Below are 26,757 nucleotides of genomic sequence, written 5' to 3'. Positions count from 1 at the left end.
TTGTAGGAAACAATCCTGGTGTTAGGTAGGGTGAAACAAGGTCAGGCATCTTCTTTTAGATCTGTATTTGTTGTTAGGATAACATTTGAACATCTCTTGGCATATTACTTTATTGGACAACCATATAACAGAGTGATAGAGACAATGATATACTTAAACACCTAAAACTTGGTTTTTATCAGTTGGTATCCCATTAACCATTCCTCATATATATATATGTATATATATATTATTTATTTATTATACAGTGCAAGAGAGAGAATATGAACTGGGGGACTAACGGGGAGAGGGAGAAAGAATCTCTAGCAGACTTCCTACAGAGCATAGTGCAGAGCCTGACAAGGAGCTTGAGCCAAAACCAGGAGTTGGAAACTGGAACCTGGATGAGAAGTCATCCAGGAGCCTCTTCAGTCGCCCATAGACTGTTCTAAATTGTATCTAACTCTACCCTTTCTTCCAGATTCATGAAATGACAAAATAGGCAGGAAACCATTGCTTTGGCCAAATAACTGCCAGAGTGAGAGGAGTTTAATGACCTTAATTAATAAGTTTCTTACTTAGTAATTTTAGAGTTATGATTTATTAGCATAAACAAACTTGAAAAGTAAGGCAAAATAACCAAAGAAGCAGACCTATTCATTGAGTAATGCTAATCTACTGAGGGCTAGTTTGCATCTAAATCCTTAATGTGGTTACTTAATTCCGCACTCAATCTAACGGGAGGGGGGATTAGTCATTAATGTGAGGTGTGAGTCACTTGGAATAAACTTTGCTTTTGTGTCTTGATGGTATGTAGACTGAGTGAAATTTAAATGAACCTGAAGATTTCAGTATGCATTAAGGCAGTACTAGCCTTTTATAAGCTAGTGTAGTAGGTCATTAACTAACTTGAGTGGGCCATGTTCAGCCCTCACTCCTTTGCTTTACTTTATAATAATTTTTAGGATTACTAAACTCTTCATGAAAATTAGGAAAACTGGTTACAGATGTGTTAGTGACTCAAATTTTTTTTAAGATTTTAAAAAATTTATTTGACGGAGTAAAAGAGCACAAGCAGGGGAGAAACACCCCCCCACCAAGCAGGGAGCCTGATGCAGGGATGCAGGGCTGGATCCCAGGGCTCTGGGATCATGACCTAAGCCAAAGGCAGGCATTCAACTAACTGAGCCATGCAGGCCCCCCATGATTCAAATTTTGTTGAATAACTGAATACGTTAGTAGAAGAATTTAGTCTGTATTAGTCTATAACTTTAAAATTATGCTAGTTAATCTAAGATGGCACTTTTAACAATGGGACAGGGGGAATAGCTGTGATGAAAGAATATACTATTTATAATTTGAGGGGTGGGGAAGGGCTTTTTAAATCAAGATCCAGTATGCCTTTGCCTTTTAAAAAAAAATGTTGATAAATTTAAACACAAGACATATCTCAAATTGGTAGAAAATACTTGCAACACGTATAGCAATATGTTAAGGATTCATTAAGAATACGTCAAAACAGTAGGAAAAAAGACAATCTAATAGAAAAAATAAGCAGTAGATATGAACAAGCAGTTATAGAAGAGGAAATTAAAATTGCCAGCCTTGGCTTACAGCTATAAAAGTTAACTCAAAATGGATCAAATACCTAAAGTTAGGAGCTGAAACTATAAAAACTCTAAGAAGGAAACGGGTGAAAATTTGTGTGACGTTGGATTTGGTAGTGATTTCTTAGATGTGACACAAAAAGCACAGGCAACGAAGGAAAAAGATAAAACGGACTTCATCAGTATTAAAAGCTTTTGTGCATCAGAGGGCACTCTAGAGTCAAAAGGCAACCCATACAGTAGGAGGAAATAAATTGTAAATCCTATATCCAGTAAAGGATTAATATCTAGAATATATGAAATCCTATAACTGAGCAATTAAATGAAACAAGCTAGCTCAAAAATGGGCAAAGGACTTGAATAGACGTGTTCTCCAAGGCCAGCCAGTAAGCACATAAGGCATTCAGCATCAGAGAAAGCAATCAAAACTACAGTAAAAAAAACATTTCACACCCATAGGATGATTATTATGAAAACAAACAGCAATGAAAATAAATGTTTTTGAGGATGTGGGAAAAATTAGACCTCTTTTTTTTATTTTTATTTTTTTAAGACCTCTTGTACATTGCTTCTAGGAATGCAAAATGATGCAGCTCCTGTGGAATACAGTTTAGCAGTTCCTCAAAAAATGAAACCTAGAATTACCATAGGATCAAACCATTCTGTGCTTGGATATATAACCAGAAGAATTGAAAGCCAGGGAATCAAACCGGTGGTTATACACTGATATTTGTACCATTGTTATTTAAAATAGCCAAAAGATGGAAATGGTTCAGGTGTCCATCAGCTGTTACAGGTTTTAAAAAATATATATTAGCTAGACATACAGCCTTAAAAAGGAAGGAAATTCTGACGCATGCTGCTGTGACATAGATGAAATTGAAGACCTTATGCTGAAAGGAGGTAGTATAGTGGCTACTAAGGAGTGGGATGATGAGCCCTTGTTTAATTGGTGACAGAATTTCTGTTTGGAGAGATGAAAAGGTTTTGGAGATGGATAGTGCTATGTGATGTTTGCACAACAGTTTGTAAATACTTAATGGCCCTGAGTTGTAAACCTAGAAAGTAGTTAAAGTAGTAAGTTTTATGTTATATATATTTTAGCAGGCTAAAAAATTTCAAGAGAAAGATTATCAGTGCATATTGGAAATTAAGATTAAAATAAGATTTTTCACCTTTAAGATTAGTGACAGTTAACAGCTGGATGTGGGGAAGCACAATTGGTGGGAATGTGTATGTCAGTTATTAGAGGAATCCCTTTAATAAAATCTGTTAAAAGTTTCAATACGGGGATGCTTGGGTGGCTCATGGTTGGGCACCTGCTTCGGCTCAGATCGTGACCCCGGGATCTGGGATCAAGTCCCACATCAGGCTCCCTGCGAGGAGCCTGCTTCTCCCTCTGCCTGTGTCTCTGCCTCTCTTTCTGTGTCTCTCATGAATAAATTTCAGAGTATGTTTATCCTTTACATGTATAGCATAAAGATTTCCTCAGTTGAATAAAAAAGCAAGGTGCAAAAATATATCTTAACATATTTTACATCACCATATTTCTGTACGTTTGTAAAATGCATAGAAAAGGTTCTGGGTGGATATGTGATTTAACATATTCATGAATTATCAAATTAAAAATAAGTGAAAATCACAGATTATATACCAGGTTACTGCCACCTAGGTACCTTATTATTACATTTTTTTCCTACTACTTTTGAATACTTTGTTTCCTTTGTAACTTCCCCATGTTGTAATCTTCAGTGTAACACCATTACTACAAAACAGAACAAAACAAACTGCCCTTCTTGCAACAGTAGTTTGAGCTTTGTTCACATGTTCCCCTGAATATTATTACAGCAACTCTCCAAGCATCAGAGGAAATTAATGATTAGAAATGTAGTATGGTACCTTTTACCCTTTTTAAGTGCAGTGTCTTTAGATCTTATTGTAGATCTAGAAGGAATTATTTGGCGTGCCAGAAAAATGTAGGTCAAAAATAGATTTTGACTTTGGTTTATGCTCTTGGATATTTTGGATGGGGGCCTAGATTTAGAAGAGGTGAATATTAACTTTAAACCATAAAAGAATTAGGGTATAGTAACAGATTTTTAGGTGACTCTGAAGTTTAGTCTTTAGTAGATTATGCCCCCTACTGGTAAGCATTGGAAATGTAAGTGAATAATTCATACAAGTATAAGGGGAAAGAAAAATTTTGTCAAAGCATATATACCAAAAATGAGAGGATAAAATTTTAAAGTTTATAGTAAAGAGTTGGTTAGAGATCTGTAAGTCTTAGAAATAATCAGAAGGGAAAGTGACTTAGTTTAAGTTTAAAATAGGTGTGTAAGAGATTGAAAAAAATGCTCAAAGGAACCTAGATTTGCTTGGGGAGAGTTTACATTTAAGGAATGAGACTGGAGGATGATATTCTTTAAAAGTGGAAGAGCCTATAGAAATGGCTTTGTAATGCAAAAACTGTTCTTTTACCTACATTTACTTCTTGGTCTTTATTTTGAAAGACCCAAGTTTTTATTTGTTTAGTTTGATAAAAATATATATTTGATGACATTACTGTTTATTCCAAATAGTTCCATTTCCTCTCTGTGTTTTTTAAAAAGAAAGGTTGAGTATTTTATAGGGTTATTTAAAATAAGCTTAAATAAGTTAAATTTATCTCTAAGACTACATATAGTTCCTTACTTTTATGAAAGTAGCATAAAGCTGTAATTGTCAGTTATTTAGGATGGAGATCTTAGACTTTCCTCCGTATTATCATAAATTCTATACTTAGAGATTAGAGGGAGAATGCATGTACGTGGACCTGGGCCTTTACTGCAGGATCAGGTACCCATTCAACAAGTACATGTTGATGCCATCTTGGTGTCATGTCCTCTCGTACCAGGGCTATAGAGATAAATACAACAAAATCCCCCTACTGAAGTTGTTAAAGTTCTGCAAGAAAGGAAAGACAATAAACTATATAATAGAAGATACTGGGTAACGTTAATAGATCTCTTTTAGGGCATTCAAAACACAGGAGAGGTACCCAACCAATACCTTTCTTTAGTAATATTTTAAGACTACCTTACAGAGTAGCATTTTATATTTATATTATTAAATTTTTTTTTAATTTTTATTTATGTATGATAGTCACAGAGAGAGAGAGAGAGAGAGGCAGAGACACAGGCAGAGGGAGAAGCAGGCTCCATGCACCGGGAGCCTGATGTGGGATTCGATCCTGGGTCTCCAGGATCGCACCCTGGGCCAAAGGCAGGCGCCAAACCGCTGCGCCACCCAGGGATCCCATATTTATATTATTAAACTCAGTACATTGTTCTCAGTTATATATATAGATTGAGGAAAGTAATATGTAAAATGTTTAACATGTAACATGTTTTGGAAGAGCATTTGTATGGATGTGTCTTTATAGGGAGACAAGGTGAGTGGAGCTATTATTAAAATAGTGTGGAAATACTTATATATGTGAAGAGTCTAAAAAACCAAAACCAAGTGTATAGATACAGAGCACACAGCTTGGTGGTTGCTGGGACGAAATAAGTGAAGGAAGTCAGAAGATACAAACTTCCAGTTATAAAGCAATGGGGACATAATGTGCATAATAATACTGTTGCATATTTTCAACTAAGTCTTGAAAGTTCTCATAGCAAGAAAAATAATTTTGTAACTGTTTGGAGATCATTTTGCAGTATATATAGATAAGAATGTTGAACACCTGACACTACTAGAATGTTGTATGTCTGTTATACCTCAATGGAAAAAATAGGAGACCTACCTGGGAAAAATGATTTAGCTTTTCTGTCTTGCATCTTATCCTTAATTCCACTCACTCCTGTACCTTTGTGCTATGCTGCTTTGTTTTGGTTTTGTTTCCTTTGGTTTTTAAGGTGAAAAGCAACCTTGAAAGCTCTAACCTGTTTTTTCAGAATCAACTAGGGTGTCAGAATCACCTATAGAATTCTTACAACTTCAACATATGCCTGGGCCTCCCCAGGTTCATTAGAGTGGAGCCCAGGTATCTGTTTTGTTTTGGTTTGTTTTTAGCTTTATAGATAATTCTGATAAGCTTTCTGCTGAAAACTGATACTCAAACCTTTTAATAGAAAAATTCTGGCCTTTAAAGATGTTGCCTGTTCAAGGGTCTCCTAGATATTAAGCAGGATCACCTGGTTTCCATACTACTCTTCAGTGATCTTCTTTGACAGAACTTCAAAAGAAATTTATCTTAGAGTAAACAAACTTACTAAAACTAAGAGTTAAGGATATTTAGTTTTTGTTACTTTATTTCTTTATGGTAATATGTATAGTTTTCTTTTCTGGGGTGTTTCCTTTTTTGGATTAAAGGGCAGCACTCAAGAGTTTTTTAAGCTGTGCTTATTTTAAAAATGTGTGGATAGATTGAGCAGCATCAGAATACGTTAAAAAAACAGAAGAAAGCCACAATAAAAGTAACAAAAGAGTAAGGATCATTTCAGAGGTATGTAAGCACTAATTTGATGGTTCATGCAGAAAGTAAAAATGCAGAACTTGTTTTCATTTTAAACATTAATCAGGAATGCCCCTAAGCTGACCCTTAAGGAGTATGATCTGGAGAAAACTGTCATCATAAATGTAAGAACTGACAGGTTTACTAGTAATTCCCAGCTTCTGTGGGGACATGAAGATTAATAAATGTTTAGTTCTTAGAATTGGAAATGAGGATTTGCAGTTACTAGGTAGCAGTGTAATATTCAGATGCAGTATTCCTGCAACTTTTATACGTCATATAATAGTCTTAATTTGGGAGATATATATATATATATACACACAAACTTGAAAATCTTCAAGAAATAGGTGTGTATGGAAAATTAAAGATTTTTAGCAAATCTTCATATTTAGGCCAGTATTGTAAGCATATGCATGAACATCTTGATTAGTTGTTTTAATATTTTTATCCAGAGGTCCTCTGTTCCTCTTTTTTTCTTTCTTTAAAGTTATTATATTAGTAATATTCCATGGTATGAAAGTACAGTGTTCATCTTTCTGTTGGTGAACATTTAGTTTGTTTCTAGTTTTGTGCTAAAATAGAAACAAGCATTGTATTATTATAAAAATTGTAAAGCCATTCCAGTTTCTTCTGGGAAATGTCTTTATTTCATCTTTTGTTCATTTTTCTTTCGTGTAGTTTGTCTTTTCTGATTATAGGAGTTCCTTAGAATACTTATCTGTGCTTTGAATGTAATTGGTTTGCTTTTTGTAGTTTTCTGCATCTAGATGTCAAAGATACCTTCTTGTTTTCATCTTCTAGTTCTAAAGACACATAACAGAAGTTTAATCGACCTTATATTGGTTTTCTTTCAATTGTGAGTTTTTATACTGGCAAGACACATTTCACTAGCTGTGTTCTTTTTTTTTTCATGAACTTCATGGCCGTACTAGCCCTTACCTTTTTCAAATAAGTTAATAGAATCAACTTCTCAAATACTGCCAAAAATGCTTTTGGAGTTTTGATTGCGATTGCATTGACTCTATATATGTAATTTGCAATTATAGCTTTCAGATAATGACCATTTTCCGTGCATGTTTTATTTATTTATTTATTTTTGGTCTATTTAAAATACTGAATATATGTATTGTGGATGGGTTGCTATTAAAAAAGCATCATTTCTAGTGCTAATAAGTTTTAAATGTGACAAATAGATATATTTATAGAAGGAAAGTATGTAATCTGGAAACTCAATTGTTAAGTATGAAAGTTCAAAGTTGGAGTTTCATTCTTCTGATCTGTAGCCTATATTGGAGGTGCTCGCCATGGTGTTAAATCCTGATTTGTTTTCTGGTCATTGTCATGTTTTGGAGGGCTCTTACTGTGGTCATAAACATTTTCACCTTAAATTAAGTCCAGGAGAATTGTATTGTACCTTTATCTTAATAGAAGCTTATTTGAACGTGTAGTTAATACATAACTGTGTTTGAAACAGCATTACCAGTAAACAGAACATGAGACTTTTAGAATCAGACATGAATATAGCAGAATCACTGCTTTACCAAGTTTTGTGATTTCAAGCAAGTTACATAATCTTTCTTGTTTAGTTTTCTCACCTGTGAAATTGGGATATAAAAATACTTAACCCTATTATTCTAAGTAGGTAGATCTTTACTGAGCCCCCTCCCTGTGTCACCTTGGGAAGATGGAATGAAATTACTTGAGTTGGGTGTTTGGCACATGAAAGTTGCTCTTTCAATGTTGGTTCTAGTTTTCTCCAAGTAGTTTTTTTTTGGTGTTTGGCACATGAAAGTTGCTCTTTCGATGTTGGTTCTAGTTTTCTCCAAGTAGTTTTTTTTCAGCCTTGTTATCTCCTTTTTACTTAGAGTCTGCACCAGGAGACAAATCTGTATCACATTCTTGCACAACTCCTTCCACATCCTCTGCCTCTGGACTGAATCCCACATCTGCACCTCCAACATCTGCGTCAGCAATCCGTTTCTCCTGTTCCACAGTCACCGATACCTCCATTACTTCAGGACCCCAACCTTCTCAGACAGCTGCTTCCTGCTTTGCAAGCCACGCTGCAACTTAATAATTCTAATGTGGACATATCCAAAATAAATGAAGGTAAATTGGTAACAGTTTTATTATTATTATTTGCTTCGTGTCGTTAGTAAATTCCCCAATTTAGGAGTGGTCTTTTGTTTCATTTTGAAATTCACATTTGAGCGTCATTCTTTGAAATTCATATCATAACCTCATGGTTGTTGAAAACCTTTGGTATTGTAATTAAGTTAGTAGTACTTGGATTTTTCCTGTATATTTTTCTTTTTTTTTTTTTCTCTGTATATTTTTCAAGACTTGCTGTGTACGGTATTTACCGGAGATAAAGCTATTCTGTCTGCTTAATGTGTATAATAAATGTCTTTTTTTTTTTAATTAAAGAGCATTTCTAAAAACTGATATAAAAACACTTAAATTCTAGCATATTGTTAATTCCAACTTTGCTTTTCAGTATGCTGTTTAGCTAGCAACATCAAAGAAGTCTGAATAAAAGTGGATATAGTTTTAATTGACAAGCTATTCAAATTCAAACAGTCTTAAGAGCATTTTAAAATTTTCTGTTTAGAATAGTCCATTTCAGTATGTGTACATTGTTACATAATATATTTAACAGTAGTGCTAAATGGTTAAGTTCTTCCTTTATCTTAAAAATGGAGCTATTTCACGCTAGTTGGTCAATAATTTTGTTCTTACTGTACTTTCTTGCATTTTGATTTTATTCTCTTAAGATAACTGTGCCATTCTATTTGATAGGTACATGTTTTACTAGGGAAAGTAGGACTTTAAGCAGTTTGAAGAGATGATAGCATAAGAAAATGTCAATAATAAAGGATCTTGTGCTTTGAAAATAAATGATGTTCCTAAATTACCTAGCTTCTTTTATTTAATGTCTGTTCTTTAAAAGATTGTTGGAGTGGGTATTAATGTAGGGTTTTATTTTATTTTATTTTTAAAGATTTTATTTATTTACTCATGAGAGGCACAGAGAGAAAGAGAGGCAAAGACACAGGCAGATGGAGAAGCAGGCTCCATGCAGGGAGCCTGACATGGGACTCGATCCCGGGTCTCCAGGATCATGCCCTGGGCTGAAGGCAGGCACTAAACCGCTGAGCCACCTGGGCTGCCCTAATGTAGGGTTTTAATGGTCACCTTGTTTAGTAAAGCATTCACATGAAATAACTACCCTTTATCTTTTTAATTTCAGGTAACCTACAAAAGCCCTTTAGCTATTAATGAATAGATTTCTGGTATAATCAGAATTTCCAGGGAACACTCTTTACTGTTTTTAAAAAGTCTCCGGAGTTTCTTAAATTGAACACAAATTTTAATGCAAAGGAAAACTACTGTTTTCCTTTACAAAAAAAAAACCATTAAATTTCTTCTACCTCTGATCATTTCCTATCTCTGGACCCATTTTATTACCATCTTACAGATTTTTATTTTGAGAGTTCTAGTTTGAAACACTGCAGTTTCTTTGGGGTTTTTTTAGTTTTCAAGTTGTTACTAATACCATACTGTGCCACTATGTTTTTATTTTAATTTAAGATATGTGTTTAGTTCTTACAGCAGCTGTGACACAAGCCTCATTGCAGTCTATAATTCATAAGTTTCTTACTGCTGGACCATCTGCTTTCAACATAACTTCTTTGATTTCTCAAGCTGCTCAGCTCTCTACACAAGGTATTCATTTTCTTAGGTATTGTGAGAATTGTATATTAATTTGGAGCAGGGGGTTCATGGTAAAACTTTTTGGTTTCTGAAGAGACTAGCTATAACAATTTGATGTTTGTTTTACAGGATCCTGTAATTTGTTTTTAATTTTATTTATTTATTTATTTGAGAGAATGTACATGAGGGCGGGGAGAAACAGACTTTCTGCTGAGCAGGGAGCCCAATGTGGGGCTCAATCCTGGGACCCTGAGACCATGACCTGAGCAGAAGGCAGATGCCCAATCTATTGAGCCACTCAAACACCCCTGATGTTTGATGATTTTTTTTTCTAACACTAGTATATACAGTATTTTTTTTTCCAGATGAGGCAAACATTGACATTTATCTTCCAGTATTGCCATTAAATCTGTAATACATATTTAATTCAGACTTTAAGTTGTCAATGTACTCTAAAGCTGAGTGTAAACTGATATAAAGCTGAGTGTAAACTGATAGGTCCTCAATTTTTATGAAACATTGAATATATTTTAAGTGTTGGTTTGGTTCACATTTGATGTTTAATGATTTTTGACTGACCACAGGATACAGAAATGCTCAAGTCCTGTCTTAAATTACCTATTTCTCTTCTCCATGAAACATCCAATGGAAAGAGGCATATATAGGAACAAAGAAGAAATGAATTGGTCACTTTGACTTGTCCCCCTGCCCCAATTCTGAAAACTAATAAACTGAGCAGAAACACTTATTCTGAAATTGAAATATAATAGTGCAAAGACTTAACTCTCTGGTTATCCTCATGAGGCAGGAGATAAAGGGGTATAACCAGGCCTAAATATAGAATAAGAAAGAACAAATAAGAATGGTGAGGATGCCTTCCATGTGAGAATAGTTCAGGCTTACCTTCTTGCTTCAGCCTAAAAAAACAGGTTGGAGGAGGCATACATTGGATGTGCTTCTCTAATTCACAGCTCGTTTTTAGTCCGTGACTCCAGTGAGTATTTCAGATTCTGACTTTAAACAGTTAAGTGTTCTGTCTGGTGTTCAGGGGGCATGTAGAGGGATGGAAAGACCTCTACATATATATTACGGAAGTTTTGGTTTATTTGGAATTAATTAATTGCTTTACTTTTTCACAGCTCAGCCATCTAATCAGTCTCCAATGTCTTTAACTTCTGATGCATCATCCCCAAGATCGTATGTGTCTCCAAGAATAAGCACACCTCAGACTAACACAGTCCCTATCAAACCTTTGATTAGTACTCCTCCTGTTTCATCACAGCCAAAGGTATGTTGCTTTTGAGGGAAATTTGGAAAAGAAAGCACGAAAGCACTCACTTCTGGAAAAACAAGTTTAATGTTTTAGACTCTCTATTGTAGGAAAAGCCCTCTTTGAGAACGTGTAGTAGTGGTGGAATGATGGGTCAGCTTAGATGCAGGTTAGTCTCAGTAAATTGAGGACTCTAGAGGGAGTTGCATCTATGCTACTTTTAAACATTTTTTTAATTAAAAATTATATTTATTTATTTACAGAGAGGGCATGGGGGGGGAGGGCAGAGGGAGAAGCAGACCCCTTGCTGAGCTGGGAGCTCACTGGCGGCTTGATCCTAGTACCGGGAAGTCAGACACATAACTGACTGAGCCACCTAGGCACCCCCATCATATGTGTTACTTTTATACGCTGATTGTTTTCTCTTACTGGCTGAGATTTGTGACCTGGAGGAAGAGTGGGATAAAGAAGGATAAAATAATTGTCTTAATATTTGTAGAGTTTTTTAACTTTTTAAAAGATATAACCTGTTTTCCAGTGGCTTTCCTCCCATACTTTTATTTTAGAAATGAATCCATTTCTGTGCTAAGAGCTTAATAGTATTATATTTAACTTCACATCATGAGAATCAACTACTATTTGCTTCATTTAATAGATAAGAGAATTAAGCCTTCAGTTAAATCCAGTTTTTGTGGTGGAATCAGAATTTAAGGCCTAGGTCTTTCTGAACACAGAATCCATTTTACTAAGCTTATACTACCTGTGTTTCTCCAAGCAAAAGTTTGCATGAATGGCTCCTCAGAGACAGTTAGAAAATTGCTGGTCTCTTCTTATTGGAATATAAACCAGACCTTAACAACACTGCCTTCAGATTTTATACTATATCATTTGAGTCTTGCCCAAATTTTTTTTTTTTAAGATTTTATTTATTCGTGAGAGACACAGAGAAAGGCAGAAACACAGGCAGAGGGACAAGCAGGCTCCATGCAGGGAGCCCGATGTGGGACTTGATCCCAGTACTCTGGGATCACACCCTAGGTGGAAGGCAGACGCTTACCTGCTGAGCTACCCAGGTATCCCTTACCCAAAATTTCTTAAGCAAATCTTAGTCATACTCATTCTTTGCTTTGTAGTCCTATTACCAGCAAAACATTAAAAGATTTGGAAGTTGGTATATGCACAAATTGCAGTTTTTTTTCTTAATGGTAAATTTAAGAAATTCTTTTTAGTTAAAAAGTAGGCTATTTCAATCCTTTATGCTGAAGATTTTTTTTTTAAGAAGGAACTTTTTTTTTTTAAGAATTTATTTATTTATTCATGAGAGACACAGAGAGAGAGAGAGAGAGAGGCAGGCAGAGAGAGAAGCAGGATCCATGTAGGGAGCCCGACGTGGGACTCGATCCTGGGACTCCAGAACCAGGCCCTGGGCCAAAGGCAGGTGCCAAACTGCTGAGCCACCCAGGAATCCCCTGAAGATTTTTTTTTTTTTAAGATTTTATTTTATTTTAATTTTTTATTTATTTATGATAGTCACACAGAGAGAGAGGCAGAGACGTAGGCAGAGGGAGAAGCAGGCTCCATGCACCAGGAGCCCGACGTGGGATTCGATCCGGGGTCTCCAGGATCACGCCCTGGGCCAAAGGCAGGCGCTAAACCACTGCGCCACCCAGGGATCCCTAAGATTTTATTTTTAAGCAGTCTCTACGCTTATCGTGGGGCTCGAACTCACAACCCTGAGATCCAAGAGTTGAATGCTCTACCTACTAAGCCAACCAGGGGTCTTGCCAAAATTTTATATTGAAATAAAGTTAAGGCTTAAAGCTTTAGGCTTTTTCACAGAAGCCTAAAAATAAAAACATATTGAAAGATAACTTGAAATTGATGCTAGGACAGCTTTTAGGTCTTCCTTAGCTTATCCCTTCCCTATTTAAGTCATTTATCTAAACTCATTTTAGGGTCAGTCTGGATTGATACATTTAACTCAAAATTTAAAAAGAAATTAGTCTATTCTGCAATTTCATACTGTTTGCACTTTGTGAGAGAAGGAAAAAATTGTTTCAACAAAGGAGATCTTCTTAGAGCTTAAAACTCGTCAGGGTGTAGTATCTTAGGAGTACAATAAATAATGACTAAAAGTGATTGTAAAGTTTTACAATCAGTTATAAGATTAGCATTTCAAATCCCTTATGTATATGGGCATCAAAATTTTTTTTTAATTTTATTTATGATAGTCATACAGAGAGAGAGAGAGAGAGGCAGAGACATAGGCAGAGGGAGAAGCAGGCTCCATGCACCGGGAGCCTGACGCGGGATTCGATCCCGGGTCTCCAGGATCACGCCCTGGGCCAAAGGCAGGCGCCAAACCGCTGCGCCACCCAGGGATCCCCATCAAATTTTTTTTTAAGTGGGAATTCAGTATTAAGTAGACCTTATAAAAATGCTTATAAAAATGATTTTTATGTAGCCAGGCTATCCAGATTTGTTTGGGGGAATATTAAAAAAAAAAAAAAAAAAGGAAGAAAGAAGAAAAAAACAAAACTATTATTGGAGGATGTGACTTAATCACAAATGGCTGTCTGCCTTCGTGCCTTAATTCGGGGCTTGTGTTTAAAAGTACTTGTTTTCTTTTTCTGTGGCATGTAAGTATGTGTAGTGTACATATCCTCACTGACAATCATGGTCCTCTTGTTCCACCTCTGTAGGGTAACATGTCTTTGAAGACCACTCCAGTGTTGACTCATTCACTGGTAGACCAATCTATACGCTCTGCATATGTGGTTTAAATTTGAGCAGCTGTATTTGTATGATATAGTAACATTAATTTTTACTGATATAAAAATAACTGAATCAGAGGAGCTATCTTAGTGTATTAGAAAGAAAACTGGGCTCAACATTAGAGAACTAGTTTGTGTTCTTCTGCTTTACAAAAAGTAATCTTAAAGTCTTCTGGGCCATTTTATGAAGAAATTCTATGTTAGTCTCAAAATGAACGTGGCTCTTCTAACTGTGAACTTTGGGAACTTAATCTGACTGCAATTCTTGAAGTCTCTAGATTTTTCAGAGTTTAAGACTATCCAACTAGATTTGGAGGGGTGTGTGGATTTGGGGACCTGGATGACCATGATTTACACAATTAAATATGTCTATATCACTAATAATTATGAAACAATTAGGGGACAGCTCATGTTATCTTAAAAATTACTAAAGAATAGAAATAAGAGACTTCACATTGATAGTACTTTTGGTTTTATGTACTTTCCATGGTATTTATGTATATAATACAAGCCTGTCTCACCAGATTTTGACATTTCAGGTTAGTACTCCAGTAGTTAAGCAAGGACCGGTTTCACAATCGGCCACACAGCAGCCTGTAACTGCTGACAAACAGCAAGGTCATGAACCTGTCTCTCCTCGAAGTCTTCAGCGCTCAAAGTAAGTTCATGTGTGTTGAAACATTTTTTCATTAATGTTGCATGCTGCATTGTTTGAATATTATAAAAATATATGTATAATAGAACTTGATCTTGTAAGAATCCATGGTTAGCCTAAGTTTTATGTATTATAAGATTTACAAAGGCAAATCTTACTCCAAGTAGGTTGTTGTCTCTAGTAATGAAGCCAGCTTATTTTTTGAAGAAAGTCATTCTTCAGATTTTACTTAATAGAATATGATAGGAGTAACAATATGTCATACTTGTACAAAGAGGGCACCTGATTTTATAATACTTGTTGGAAATGACATCATTTTTTAACCTCCTCATAGCAGTTTTAGATATGAGTGTATTGCTGAATCCAAAAATGGGAAATACTATTTCTCAACTGGTATGTGTCAGGTTTTCCTAAGAGCTTCAATTTTGACCCCTGTGTGGAGTGCTTGTCAGATAGGGCTGTATTGTGTTACATGTTTCTTTGTTAATTAACAAATACAACTTTAAATGATTTTCATTTGATTGATTTTCCTATTTTGATTTCTTGCTATGAGGTAGCAAAATAATTCAACTATTGTTTTTATTGTTGTTTTCTAAACAAGCATTTCAGAACTTTTACATCCAAATGAGAGTTGTTCCCTTCAAAATAATCACCTTGGGAAGCTGTCTACTTACTCCAGCAATGTTGCCATTGCTCAGAACATTTTTGGGAAATACTTCTTTTAAATTGTCTTTAGAGGCTGCAGTATTATTTTAAATATCCTCAGTGATGAAAACTCTTCATCCTTTGGGAGATTTAGTTTTTGGAAATAACTGAAATTCATTCAGAGCCAAGTCTGGTGAAGCAGGTAGGAAATCAACTTGGGTGATTAAAGTTTTGGTTCTTACCACCATATCCCCAAACCCTAGCCAAACCATACAGTTTTAAAAGAAGATAACTTATCTCAGAGTGTTATTTTGGGTCTTATTTTGCCACTAAACTCATTTGTTGCTGTCCAATAAAATGCCTGTATTTTGCTTCACATTATCTACCCTCTGATTCAGTATTTTGTTCTGACACTAAACAAAGGCAATAGATTTTTTTCCCCCTCTTTATCTACATGTACTTAAGATGCAATACTCAGTTGTGCCTTATATCTACAACTGTTAAAATATGACCATTTCTTAGTTACATTCTGAGTAGTGTTTCTGGTATACAAAATCACAGGTTCTGCTGTCAAATTTGAAGAGCACTATTAGTTTAAATTTAACTGACATTAGTGTTCTTAGAAGGGCCCTTTTTCCTCCCAAAAGTGTGTTTAAGGAGTACATGATATATAACTACACTTTGGATTTTAAATTCTAAGTATTTGATGTTAAAATAACAGATTTTTCTTAGGAATTTGGATATCTTTAATTTAATAGAAGATATTGACAATTTTTAGGTATCTCCTTTTAAAAATATACTATACATTCAATTCTTTTTTCTCTTCCAGTAGCCAGAGAAGTCCATCGCCTGGTCCAAATCATACTTCTAGTAGTAATGCATCAAACGCAACAGTTGTACCACAGAATTCATCTGCCCGACCTACATGTTCATTAACACCTACGCTAGCAGCACACTTCAATGAAAATCTCATAAAACATGTTCAAGGATGGCCTGCAGATCATGCAGAGAAGCAAGTATGTTACATGATTCATAGCAGATGTTTTACCTTTGGATGAATGACAAAATATAATTTCTTCTAGAAAATCTAATCTAGATCACTGAATTTAAGCTACATTTAAAGTAATGTCTAATTAGATTGTCTATAGTCAGTGCATTAAATTAAATATTTGGTAAGCACTTATTTTAGGGCATTTATGAGATAACTTTTTATGGTTTCACATAAAATATTTTAATATACTCAGCATTTAGCACTGTGCTGAGTGCTTTATTTTCTCCACTTCTCAAAACTGTTAAGCAGTGCAGATGAGTTCTCCCATTTTACCATTGAAGACCCTTAAGACCAAATAAATTATATACCAAAGTCACCCAGTTAGAATAGTTATGAGGCTTAAAGCCAGGATGCTACTCAGCCAGCTGCTCTGATAGTTTTAGAACTTGTTCATACTATTACTCTTCTATCTCTCCACTAGACTAGCAAGTAGAAGTTAGAAAACAGTTTTGCTTTGGAATGAGGGACCTTTGGACATTCCAATTAACTGCCATTGGCTTCTCCCTTTTAGCAGCTTACTGACTGTCTGAAATTTTCTCTAAGTTCACAGAGGTAATATTGCATATCTTATGACATCAGAATACAGTGAAGTCCCTTTTAACATTGTTACACCTGAACTTTACTCTGGCTGACTCAGCATCTTATTAACCACGAATCATGAGCTCTTCTATCCTTAGTGCTATGCAATACTAAAATTGGAAATACTATATCCTCCAGAAGTTGAAGGGGGAAATCTTGGAAAAATACCTTCTTTCCACCATTAGACAGTTTTTTAAAGAAAATCCTTTTTCTCCTTTAGATTCACTATCATTTTTGTGGATTTAAAGGCGGATTGTTCTGTAATCTTGGTACAAAGTTGTCAGAAATTTAATGTTTTGGGGTTTTTGTTTTTTTTTTTTGTACGTGATTGTGGCATGTATGTGATCTTTATTTCTTTAATTATAGGCATCAAGATTGCGAGAAGAAGCCCATAATATGGGAAGTGTTCACATGTCAGAAATTTGTACTGAATTAAAAAATTTAAGATCTTTAGTCCGAGTATGTGAAATTCAAGCAACTTTGTGAGAGCAAAGGTAAGTTTTTCACTGACAAAGTTTTTGTCTTAGTATATCTTAAATCAGACTGAAGAATATAAATCAAATTTCATTTCTGAAATTTAAAGTTCTCTTTGATAGAACGTGTTCCATAACACTGTAACTGCATTTTTAAAAAACGATTGATTTAAGAGAGAGAGTGAGTGAGGTGGGTGGGGGGGAGCAGAGGCAGAGAATCTTTAAGCAGACTCCCTACTAAATGTGGAGCCTGATAACACGTCTTGATCTCTAGACCCATAATAAGATCATGACCTGAGCCAAAACAAAGAGTTGAACTCTCAACCAACTGAGCCACCCAGGTGCCCCACACTATGATTACACTTTGTAATTTAATAATAATCCTGGTGAATGGTAATGGCATCTAGATTTTAGTTCTCTAACCCATGGTAGATGCTTCATTAGACTTTTGTCTTCTAACTCTGTAAAGTACAATAGTATTTAAATAGTGAAATGTTATAACACTGTTAACATATAATGTTAACTAAATGTTAACAACAACTGTTAACACAGTTGACAGCAACTAATTATAAAGGGTCTCCTCTTCAATTGAGGGTAGTATTTGGTTGCTGGCCATACTTGTTTCAGTTGAAATTTCAAATCACTGTAAACATTGTCTTTGGATATTTCCAAGATCCCTTGGAAATTTAATTGTCTAGCAAGTATATCTGTTTCTGAGGTGTTTTCACTTAAACTCTTCTTGTCTCTCAGTTTTTAATCTAGTATCCTACTCAAGCAAGGATATCTACATCCAAGTAAATAGGACAGATATTTTTTACATGTGTCTTATAAAATCAAGGACAAATTTTTAAGGGCCTCTCACATCCTATCTTTATAAGTCACTGGGTCACAAGTAGACTTAGTCTTAACATGAATCTACAAATATTTAGTAAATACCAAGTTGGCATTTATAGTAAAAATTGAAAACTGTTTTTGTCTAATCCTTTATTAAATTCTCTGGAGTTGTATTTTGAATATCAACTGGGATTTGTTTATGATTGCTCTGAAAGTACTTCAAACATACATAAAACTTGACTACATTTTGGCTTAATAAGACAGGTGATTTGACTTTTAGGAAATTATTTGCTGCCCCAACTATTGACAACAGTATACACTGATTACCAAGCTATAAATACTATATAATTATGCCTATTTCACTGGTACAGGCAGTAAATATCATACTCCATAGAAAAGAAGGGTCAGAAGTTCATGGAAGGTTTATGAAGTTCATGGAAACCTAGTTAGCCGTGGAGTTTATTTTATTTTTTGTTTTAAATATGCTTGTTAATTGGAATTTGACTCAGCTTTCTTTATGAGCCTATGTTTATATTGAGAATTTGTTCTTCAAAATGATTAGCCTCTTGCACCTAGTTTATTCTAGGCTTATTCTGTTGTGGCCTAGAAAACATATTTGGCTCAGGTTGTGATCCCGTGGTACTGGGATCAAGTCCCACATCAGGCTCCCTGCAGGGAACCTACTTCTCCCTCTGCCTATGTCTCTGCTTCTGTATGTCTCATGAATAAAGAAATAAAATAAAATATGTGTCTCATATTTAATATGTGCTGCCTTTTGTGTGTATCTGTGGTGATACAGTAAATGACATTTTTAAAAATCAGTCTTTATAGTCAAATTAATTGAGAAATTGTTAGAAAACCAGGAGACATTCTAACTTTTGTCATCCTAGTGTTTCATGCATTCACTGGTCATTTTGTCTTAACTCTAGACTAACACATTTATTTATTTTTAAATATTTATTTATTTGAGATGGGGAGGGGCAGAGGGAGAGAGAATTTAGAGCAGACTCCCTGCTGAGCACAGAGCCTGCCATGGGGTTTGATCTCAGGACCGGACCTTAAGATCATGACCTGAGCCAAAAGCAAGAGTTGGGACACCCAACTGACTCAGCCACTCAGGTGCCCCTAGACCAATCCATTTTTAATTCCTTAGTTTTAACTGTAGTTATTCATTTTATCTTTTTTTAAACATTTTTAAAAGATTTTTTATTTATTTAAAAAAAATTATTTATTCATGAGAGAGAGCAGCAGAGACAAAGGCAGAGGGAGAAGCAGACTCCATGCAGGGAGCCTGACGTGGGACTCGATCCCGGTCTCCAGGATCAGGCCCTGGGCTGAAGGCAGAGTTAAACTGCTGAGTTAAAACTAGACCTGCCCTACGACCAGCAATTGCACTGTTGGGGATTTACCCCAAAGATACAGATGCAGTGAAACGCCGGGACACCTGCACCCCGATGTTTCTAGCAGCAATGTCCACAATAGCCAAACTGTGGAAGGAGCCTCGGTGTCCATCGAAAGATGAATGGATAAAGAAGATGTGGTCTATGTATGGAATATTACTCAGCCATTAGAAACGACAAATATCCACCTTTTGCTTCGACATGGATGGAATTGGAGGGTATTATGCTGAGTGAAATAAGTCAATCAGAGAAGGACAAACATTATATGGTGTCTCATTCATTTGGGGAATATAAAAATAGTGAAAAGGAATGAAGGGGAAAGAAGAGAAAATGAATGGGGAAATATCAGAGAGGGTGATAGAACATGAGAGACTCCTAACTCTGGGAAATGAACAAGGGGTGGTGGAATGGGAGGTGGGCGGGAGTTGGGGTGACTGGGTGACGGGCACTGAGGGGGGCACGTGATGGGATGAGCACTGGGTGTTATGCTGTGTGTTGGCAAATTGAACTCCAATAAAAAGAAATTTTTTTAATTTTTTAAAAAATTAAATAAATAATATAAAAATCATGTACTATGTATTTCCCTAAATTAAAGTGGAGTGAGTCAGAGCTCCAGGCGCTTGACAACTGCATCCCCTCACACTGTGTCAGTTTTGGGGCCATCATTGGAGACAGCCATGGTTCAGTGTGTTTCTGATCGCAGAGGTCCATGAGTCCCCAGGACACCAGATCAATTTTTGGAATTATTTACATACTTAGAACAATTGAGATAAAGAATAAGACTCTGGTGAACCAGGCAGATGGAAAACCTCTCTGAAGGTGACAAAAAGCCAACAGCTCTAAATCTACAGGAGCTTACCCCAAATGGACACAGCGATTCCCTGGGGCTCCCTGCTCCTACCTCCACAGTCTCTATCTTTATCTCCCCCATACTAGATCCAGGCGGGGTCACACACATATACATAAAGATTGGTTGGTTCCACAGTGACTCTACACTTCTTTCCTTTGAAGAATAGCATATGCTGCATGTCTCTAATAAGAAAGTAATACAGGTTCACTGCAGAAAATCTGGGAAAAAGTATAAGAGAGAAAGTAAAGGAAATTTAGGGAAAACTAATATAACATTTGGTTCTATGGCTTTCCAAACAGGTTTATATGTTTTTTAAAATGGGGTCATGCTGTACGTTTGCTTTTTCACTAAATTTCTACGTTTGCCTTACACCTTGTTAATAAATGATAATAATCTGCCATTTGGTCTTCCCTGATGTGAAAATGCTTTTTGCCTGTGAAATATAAACAGATTGAAAGAATTCAAAATCCAGCTTCATCCAGTTTAAACTTGAATATTGAGAGACTCAAATGTTATGAGAAGGGGTTATCTTTAGAATAAGAATTACTAACTAACATTCATTGGATGCTTATTCTTATGTTAGGCATGATGCCAGGAACTCTAAAATGTTATCTGGTTAGATGCTTACAATAACCCTGTAAAATAGAATCATGGCCCTTATTTTCAAATGACACAGTAGCATAGAGGGGTCCAGAAACTCGCAAAGGACTCAGTTTGGCATTGGGGGTGGTGAGTCTTAGTGCCATGTCAGCCAAACTAAAGGTCATGTTTTTAACTACTGCATTCAATTATTCAAGTGGTCTCTATCGATAAAGTCATTTCTATACACTAACAATGAGACTGAAGAAAAAGAAATTAAGGAGTCAATCCCATTTACAATTGCACCCAAAAGCATAAGATACCTAGGAAAAAACCTAACCAAAGAGGTAAAGGATCTATACCATAAAAACTATAGAACACTTCTGAAAGAAATAGAGGAAGACACAAAGAGATGGAAAAATATTCCATGCTCATGGATTGGCAGAATTAATATTGTGAAAATGTCAATGTTACCCAGGGCAATTTACACGTTTAATGCAATCCCTATCAAAATACCATGGACTTTCTTCAGAGAGTTAGAGCAAATTATTTTAAATTTGTGTGGAATCAGAAAAGACCCCGAATAGCCAGGGGAATTTTAAAAAAGAAAACCATATCGGGGGCATCACAATGCCAGATTTCAGGTTGTACTACAAAGCTGTGGTCATCAAGACAGTGTGGTACTGGCACAAAAACAGACACATAGATCAATGGAACAGAATAGAGAATCCAGAAGTGGACCCTCAACTTTATGGTCAACTAATATTCGATAAAGGAGGAAAGACTATCCACTGGAAGAAATACAGTCTCTTCAATAAATGGTGCCAGGAAAATTGGACATCCACATGCAGAAGAATGAAACTAGACCACTCTCTTGCACCAGACACAAAGATAAACTCAAAATGGGTGAAAGATCTAAATGTGAGACAAGATTCCATAAAAATCCTAGAGGAGAACACAGGCAACACCCCTTTTGAAGTCGGCCACAGTAACTTCTTGCAAGATACACCCACAAAGGCAAAAGAAACAAAAGCAAAAATGAACTATTGGGACTTTATCAAGATAGGAAGCTTCTGCACAGCAAAGGATACAGTCAACAAAACTCAAAGACAACCTACAGAATGGGAGAAGATATTTGCAAATGACGTATCAGATAAAGGGCTAGTTTCCAAGATCTATAAAGAACTTATTAAACTCAACACCAAAGAAACGAACAATCCAATCATGAAATGGGCAAAAGACATGAACAGAAATCTCACAGAGGAAGACACAGACATGGCCAACACGCACATGAGAAAATGTTCCGCATCACTTGCCATCAGGGAAATACAAATCAAAACCACAATGAGATACCACCTCACACCAGTGAGAATGGGGAAAATTAACAAGGCAGGAAACCACAAAGGTTCTAGAGGATGTGGAGAAAGGGGAACCCTCTTACACTGTGGGTAGGAATGTGAACTGGTGCAGCCACCCTGGAAAACTGTGTGGAGGTTCCTCAAAGGGTTAAAAATAGACCTGCCCTACGACCCAGCAATTGCACTGTTGGGGATTTACCCCAAAGATACAGATGCAATGAAATGCCAGGACACCTGCACCCCGATGTTTCTAGCAGCAATGTCCACAATAGCCAAACTGTGGAAGGAGCCTCGGTGTCCATCGAAAGATGAATGGATAAAGAAGATGTGGTCTATGTATACAATGGAATATTACTCAGCCATTAGAAATGACAAATACCCACCATTTGCTTCAACGTGGATGGAACTGGAGGGTATTATGCTGAGTGAAGTAAGTCAATCAGAGAAGGACAAACATTATATGTTCTCATTCATTTGGGGAATATAAATAATAGTGAAAGGGAATATAAGGGAAGGGAGAAGAAGTGTGTGGGAAATGTCAGAAAGGGAGACAGAACATAAAGACTCCTAACTCTGGGAAACGAACTAGGGGTGGTGGAAGGGGAGGAGGGCGGGGGATGGGGGTGAATGGGTGATGGGCACTGAGGGGGGCACTTGACGGGATGAGCACTGGGTGTTATTTTGTATGTTGGCAAATTGAACACCAATAAAAAATACATTTATTATAAAAAAAATAAAGTCACTTTTGGAGACCATGACAAGGACAAGGCTTAACATGCTGTTTACTAGAAACCCTACTGAATGACAACCTATTAATCTATTAAGAATCTTTTTTTTTCTTTTTGTTAGTATTTTAGACCACAGAGATGCAAAGAGACTTTGTTTCCAGCTTATGATTTAATCTGTAAAGTAAAAAAGTCTATCCAAATCACAGAATAGGGACTCTAAGCTCTCTTGAGCTCTCTCCCATGCTTTAATTAGATTGACATTTTAATAGATGTGATATCCTTCTAATCACTCTTCTATTGCCCAGAGTGAATTACTGCTAAATAACTCCTAGACAGCTGTGGCTACATCACTTTTAGAAGAAATTTTTGTGGTTAGCCTCTCTTTGGGGTAGTCAGAGCTTCTGAATGAGTAATGATAAATCATTCTAAGTGATGTTTGCCTCAGCAGGAAGGAAAAAAATACCCAACAACCTGCAACACGTATCTGTTGATGACTGAACTGCTTCTTCCAGATCCACTATGACCAGAAGTGAGTTCTACTTCAAAACTTTAGCATGACAGGAAGAGATTGCAATTGAGCTTGGCGAGTATCAAGGACACTGCTTGCAGAAGAGTTATTGAAGACTGAGTTTCGACAGCCTTGAGACGAGGGAGTTGTGCAAGCTTTCTGAATAGTGAGAATTATAAAATGAAACCCACCTCATCTTCATGGATAGAGTTACAATTTTTTCCCTTTTGCAATATACTAGCTAAATTATTTATCCTGAGGCCTTAAAGAACGAGTGGCTTCCAAAGTCATTTCAGAGTTTGAAGAAAAATCTTTTCCAAAAATTAAGCCAGTGTTTCCTCCAGCCATGACTTCCACCATCTGGCCATAGATTCTTTTCCTTCCTGCTACCTCTCATGTGGGCTGGCCCCTCACTATGGCTAATGATGCCCAGATGTCCTGGATCCACAGGGTCCCCACCTTCAGCTGCCTGTCAATGCATCATCTCCTCTAACTCCTGCCAGGAAATAAAAATTAGAAACCACATCCCTCTCTTCTGGACCAATAGCAAAGAGCTCCCTGGTCAGGGTAGGGTAAGTTGACATCTCAAAGCTTTCAGGGTAGGTTATATTTCCATTAAGAACAACAGAATATCTTTATTTTTCCAGCAGTACCCATGAAGGCACAGACCCCAGCAGTCTGTGTGCAAACCTGTGAAACCGTTGCTTGGCTCCTTATCAGTTAGGGAGTCTAGCCTTGATGGCTTTCCTTGCTATGCAGAGCATAAGAACTTGAGACTAATGGCTCCTTGTTAATTCCAAGTGGTACCTTTGTTATTGTAAAATGCACAGGTATTCTGACGCATCAATCTAGGCTGGAGGACTAAAGGTGAAGGAAGTGGGACTTATAATTTGAAAGGAACTTTTCAAATAAGCAGAGTACCACCCATCTGTCATGCCTTAACTTCACTTTCAATCTTTTTCACTAAATATTCTTGATGCTAAATTGTTCTGCGTAATCCCAATCTACCAAGATTGCTCCTCTGTGATCTCAAAGGTTCCACCTTTCCAAAGTCTAAGACTTTCACTTTGAAACTTCACTTTGAAAATGAGAATGCTGTCTATGGGGAGGAAATTGTTGGTGAGTGACCAGAAAGGGGGTTTGGAAATGTTAAATATTCTCATTTCTGTCCTTAGTTCATTGTTATTAACTACAAGGCTGGTCTAGTGTGAGGCGCAGAGACAGTTTAGTGCAGTGGTTGGAGCCCAGACCCTGGAACCAGACAGCAGGAGTTGGACTCTTGCTCTACTACTTACTATCTCAGCTGGCCAGCCGCTTGACTTCCTTGTGCTTCAGCTTTCTCACCTATAATGGGTCTAATAGCACAAGACTCATAAACTTCTTTTGAGGACCATATGATTGAATATTTTCTAAAACAGAAGAGAGCTTGAGCACTTACACCAAGCACTATATAAATCCTCATAAAATTAAAAAAAATTAACCTCCTCTCACTTTACTTTTTACATCTAGAATATGGGGTTGAATGTAGTCACCCGTAAAAGAGTATTGTTCAGAGATTTAATAAGAAAACCATTATGTAAGAACAAAATATTTTAACTCTGGGCAAAGTCCATCAGCTCAGATTAATGGATTAAGTGTGCAGAATCTATCATCGTCAAGGACAAAATGATGCTACTTTGTGCCAAACTATCACAACATGCCAAGACCAAGAGGACTGGAGCCACATGAAAGAAGAGCTGCAAACTTGAAGTGTCTAATGGATGTCGTTACTTCATTTTCGCAAGGGGAATATTGGAGATGTTACCCAAAATGTTTCATCCATGAAAGCTACGTTTCCAGCCAAAGTCTCAGAAAATGACTTCCTAACTATGCATGAATAACTCCCTGTGTGTTGCAAGGAGCATTAATTGTTTATAAAAGCACTCCATTTACATTCCAGTTGGGCTACTAGTTTTGAAAACTGGATGGACTTACCAATTCTTAGCTAACCCTTAATTCTGGCCCAAAGTTGACATTGATATTCATCCTCTAAGTTCTTCAGTAGCACAAGAACTCTTTTTCCCGAGATCAATGATATAGCTGCCACACTGCAGTTCTAGAAGGTTGACTTGTCAAATGAATGTGTAGCTGCATAGTGTTAGGTTGTGAAGTATTAATAGGTCTATCTTCAATAAAAAGAAATGGAAAAATATGCATTTGTAATGATCTAGAAACTGGCTGGAGAGTCTGGCTCCATCCATGTATTTTCTTTTTCTTTTTTTTTTCCATCTATGTATTTTCAAGCTCTTCAGTATCTCTGAGAAACCATCAAAAAGTATTTTTCCTTTGATATATGAACTGTAGTGTATCTTTGAATTGGCTCACATTTTTGCCATGCTTTTCAAATTCCTCAAATTACCATCTCCAGAAATGGCACTAGAGACTAGGAGACCTTGCTGTTAAACCTGTCTGACTGCATTAACAGCAGAAATGACACAATAAAAGAGATGACGTTCACAAACTTCTTGGATCTTTCCGAGGAGTAGCAAATGACAGCTTCTCTACTCACAGTTCATCTGCTGTATTTATTAATAGAAAAGAAACATATTTTAGACACAAGATGAACAGGATTACTAGTCCTTCTACTTTTCAAATACATTTCAACGTTAATACATTTAAAATGTTAAAACTGTACTTGGCATGTCAGTGTTCTATGTTCACACATTTCTACATTTAAAGGTTCTGCGATTTTCTGCTTTTCATTTCAGAAACAGTCATTTAAAGTCTAAAGTGGAGTAGGGATGGGCTTTGAAATGAAGATTGGGAAGATTTTTGCTGATGGTATTGAAGGGCATGAGAATTTTAAGAAGGAACTAGGCATAAAAGGAAGATAAAATCCTTCTGGTGCCTTGGCTGTGGCTAGAGGTTCAAGAGCACTAGTCTAAAGGTCTTCTGATGTCCCATTTCGATGAAATCCCACCACCACCACGACCACCCCTCCACCTCTGCCATTTAAATCTTGCCAGAGGTATCCACTCTAAATTTCGTCCAGAAATCTACATCCCAACACATTTATTAAATTCCAAAAACATACAGATCCTAATCCACTATTATCACCTAAATTTAGAATACAAGAGATTTATAGGGAAAAAATGGGAAAAATTGCTGCATGGTAATAAGTTGATCTGTTTGAAGGGAAAACAAAAACATTTTATAGATCAAAAAACCATCTTTTTGTATCATAATTTTTTGAAGCACAAGATATGTCCTGGGACCATA

General features: G+C 36.3%; 1 protein-coding gene and 1 long non-coding RNA gene across 17 annotated transcripts in view; one reads left to right on the top strand and one right to left on the bottom strand.

Annotated features, from left to right (window-relative positions):
* Positions 1 to 26,757, bottom strand: part of MKX (mohawk homeobox) — a 116,609-nt gene that overhangs the window by 36,936 nt on the left and 52,916 nt on the right. For 3 of the 11 annotated variants that reach the window (XM_049096797.1, XM_049096794.1, XM_035713392.2), the window contains exon 7: positions 11,219 to 11,511. The exons of 4 other annotated variants lie outside the window; for them this stretch is intronic. In XM_049096797.1, coding sequence (XP_048952754.1) covers positions 11,491 to 11,511 — 21 coding nt within the window. In that variant the 3' untranslated portion in view covers positions 11,219 to 11,490. Of the gene's footprint in view, positions 1 to 11,218; positions 11,512 to 23,042; positions 26,058 to 26,757 lie in introns of those variants that run through there. 4 more of the 11 variants (XM_035713394.2, XM_049096820.1, XM_049096803.1 and 1 more) reach the window with 3 other exon arrangements.
* LOC118354154 (uncharacterized) overlaps positions 1 to 26,757 on the top strand; it is an 83,484-nt gene that overhangs the window by 17,584 nt on the left and 39,143 nt on the right. For 4 of the 6 annotated variants that reach the window (XR_007403701.1, XR_007403703.1, XR_007403702.1 and 1 more), the window contains 6 exons: positions 7,947 to 8,190; positions 9,685 to 9,807; positions 10,935 to 11,083; positions 14,379 to 14,497; positions 15,969 to 16,155; positions 17,136 to 18,831. This is a non-coding gene — a long non-coding RNA (uncharacterized LOC118354154). Of the gene's footprint in view, positions 1 to 7,946; positions 8,191 to 9,684; positions 9,808 to 10,934; positions 11,084 to 14,378; positions 14,498 to 15,968; positions 16,156 to 17,135; positions 18,832 to 26,757 lie in introns of those variants that run through there. The other 2 variants (XR_007403699.1, XR_007403700.1) reach the window with 1 other exon arrangement.

Source organism: Canis lupus, chromosome 2, assembly GCF_003254725.2.
Source record: "Canis lupus dingo isolate Sandy chromosome 2, ASM325472v2, whole genome shotgun sequence".
Classification (NCBI taxonomy): Eukaryota; Metazoa; Chordata; class Mammalia; order Carnivora; family Canidae; genus Canis; species Canis lupus.
This window is presented reverse-complemented; position numbering and strand designations above follow the sequence as displayed.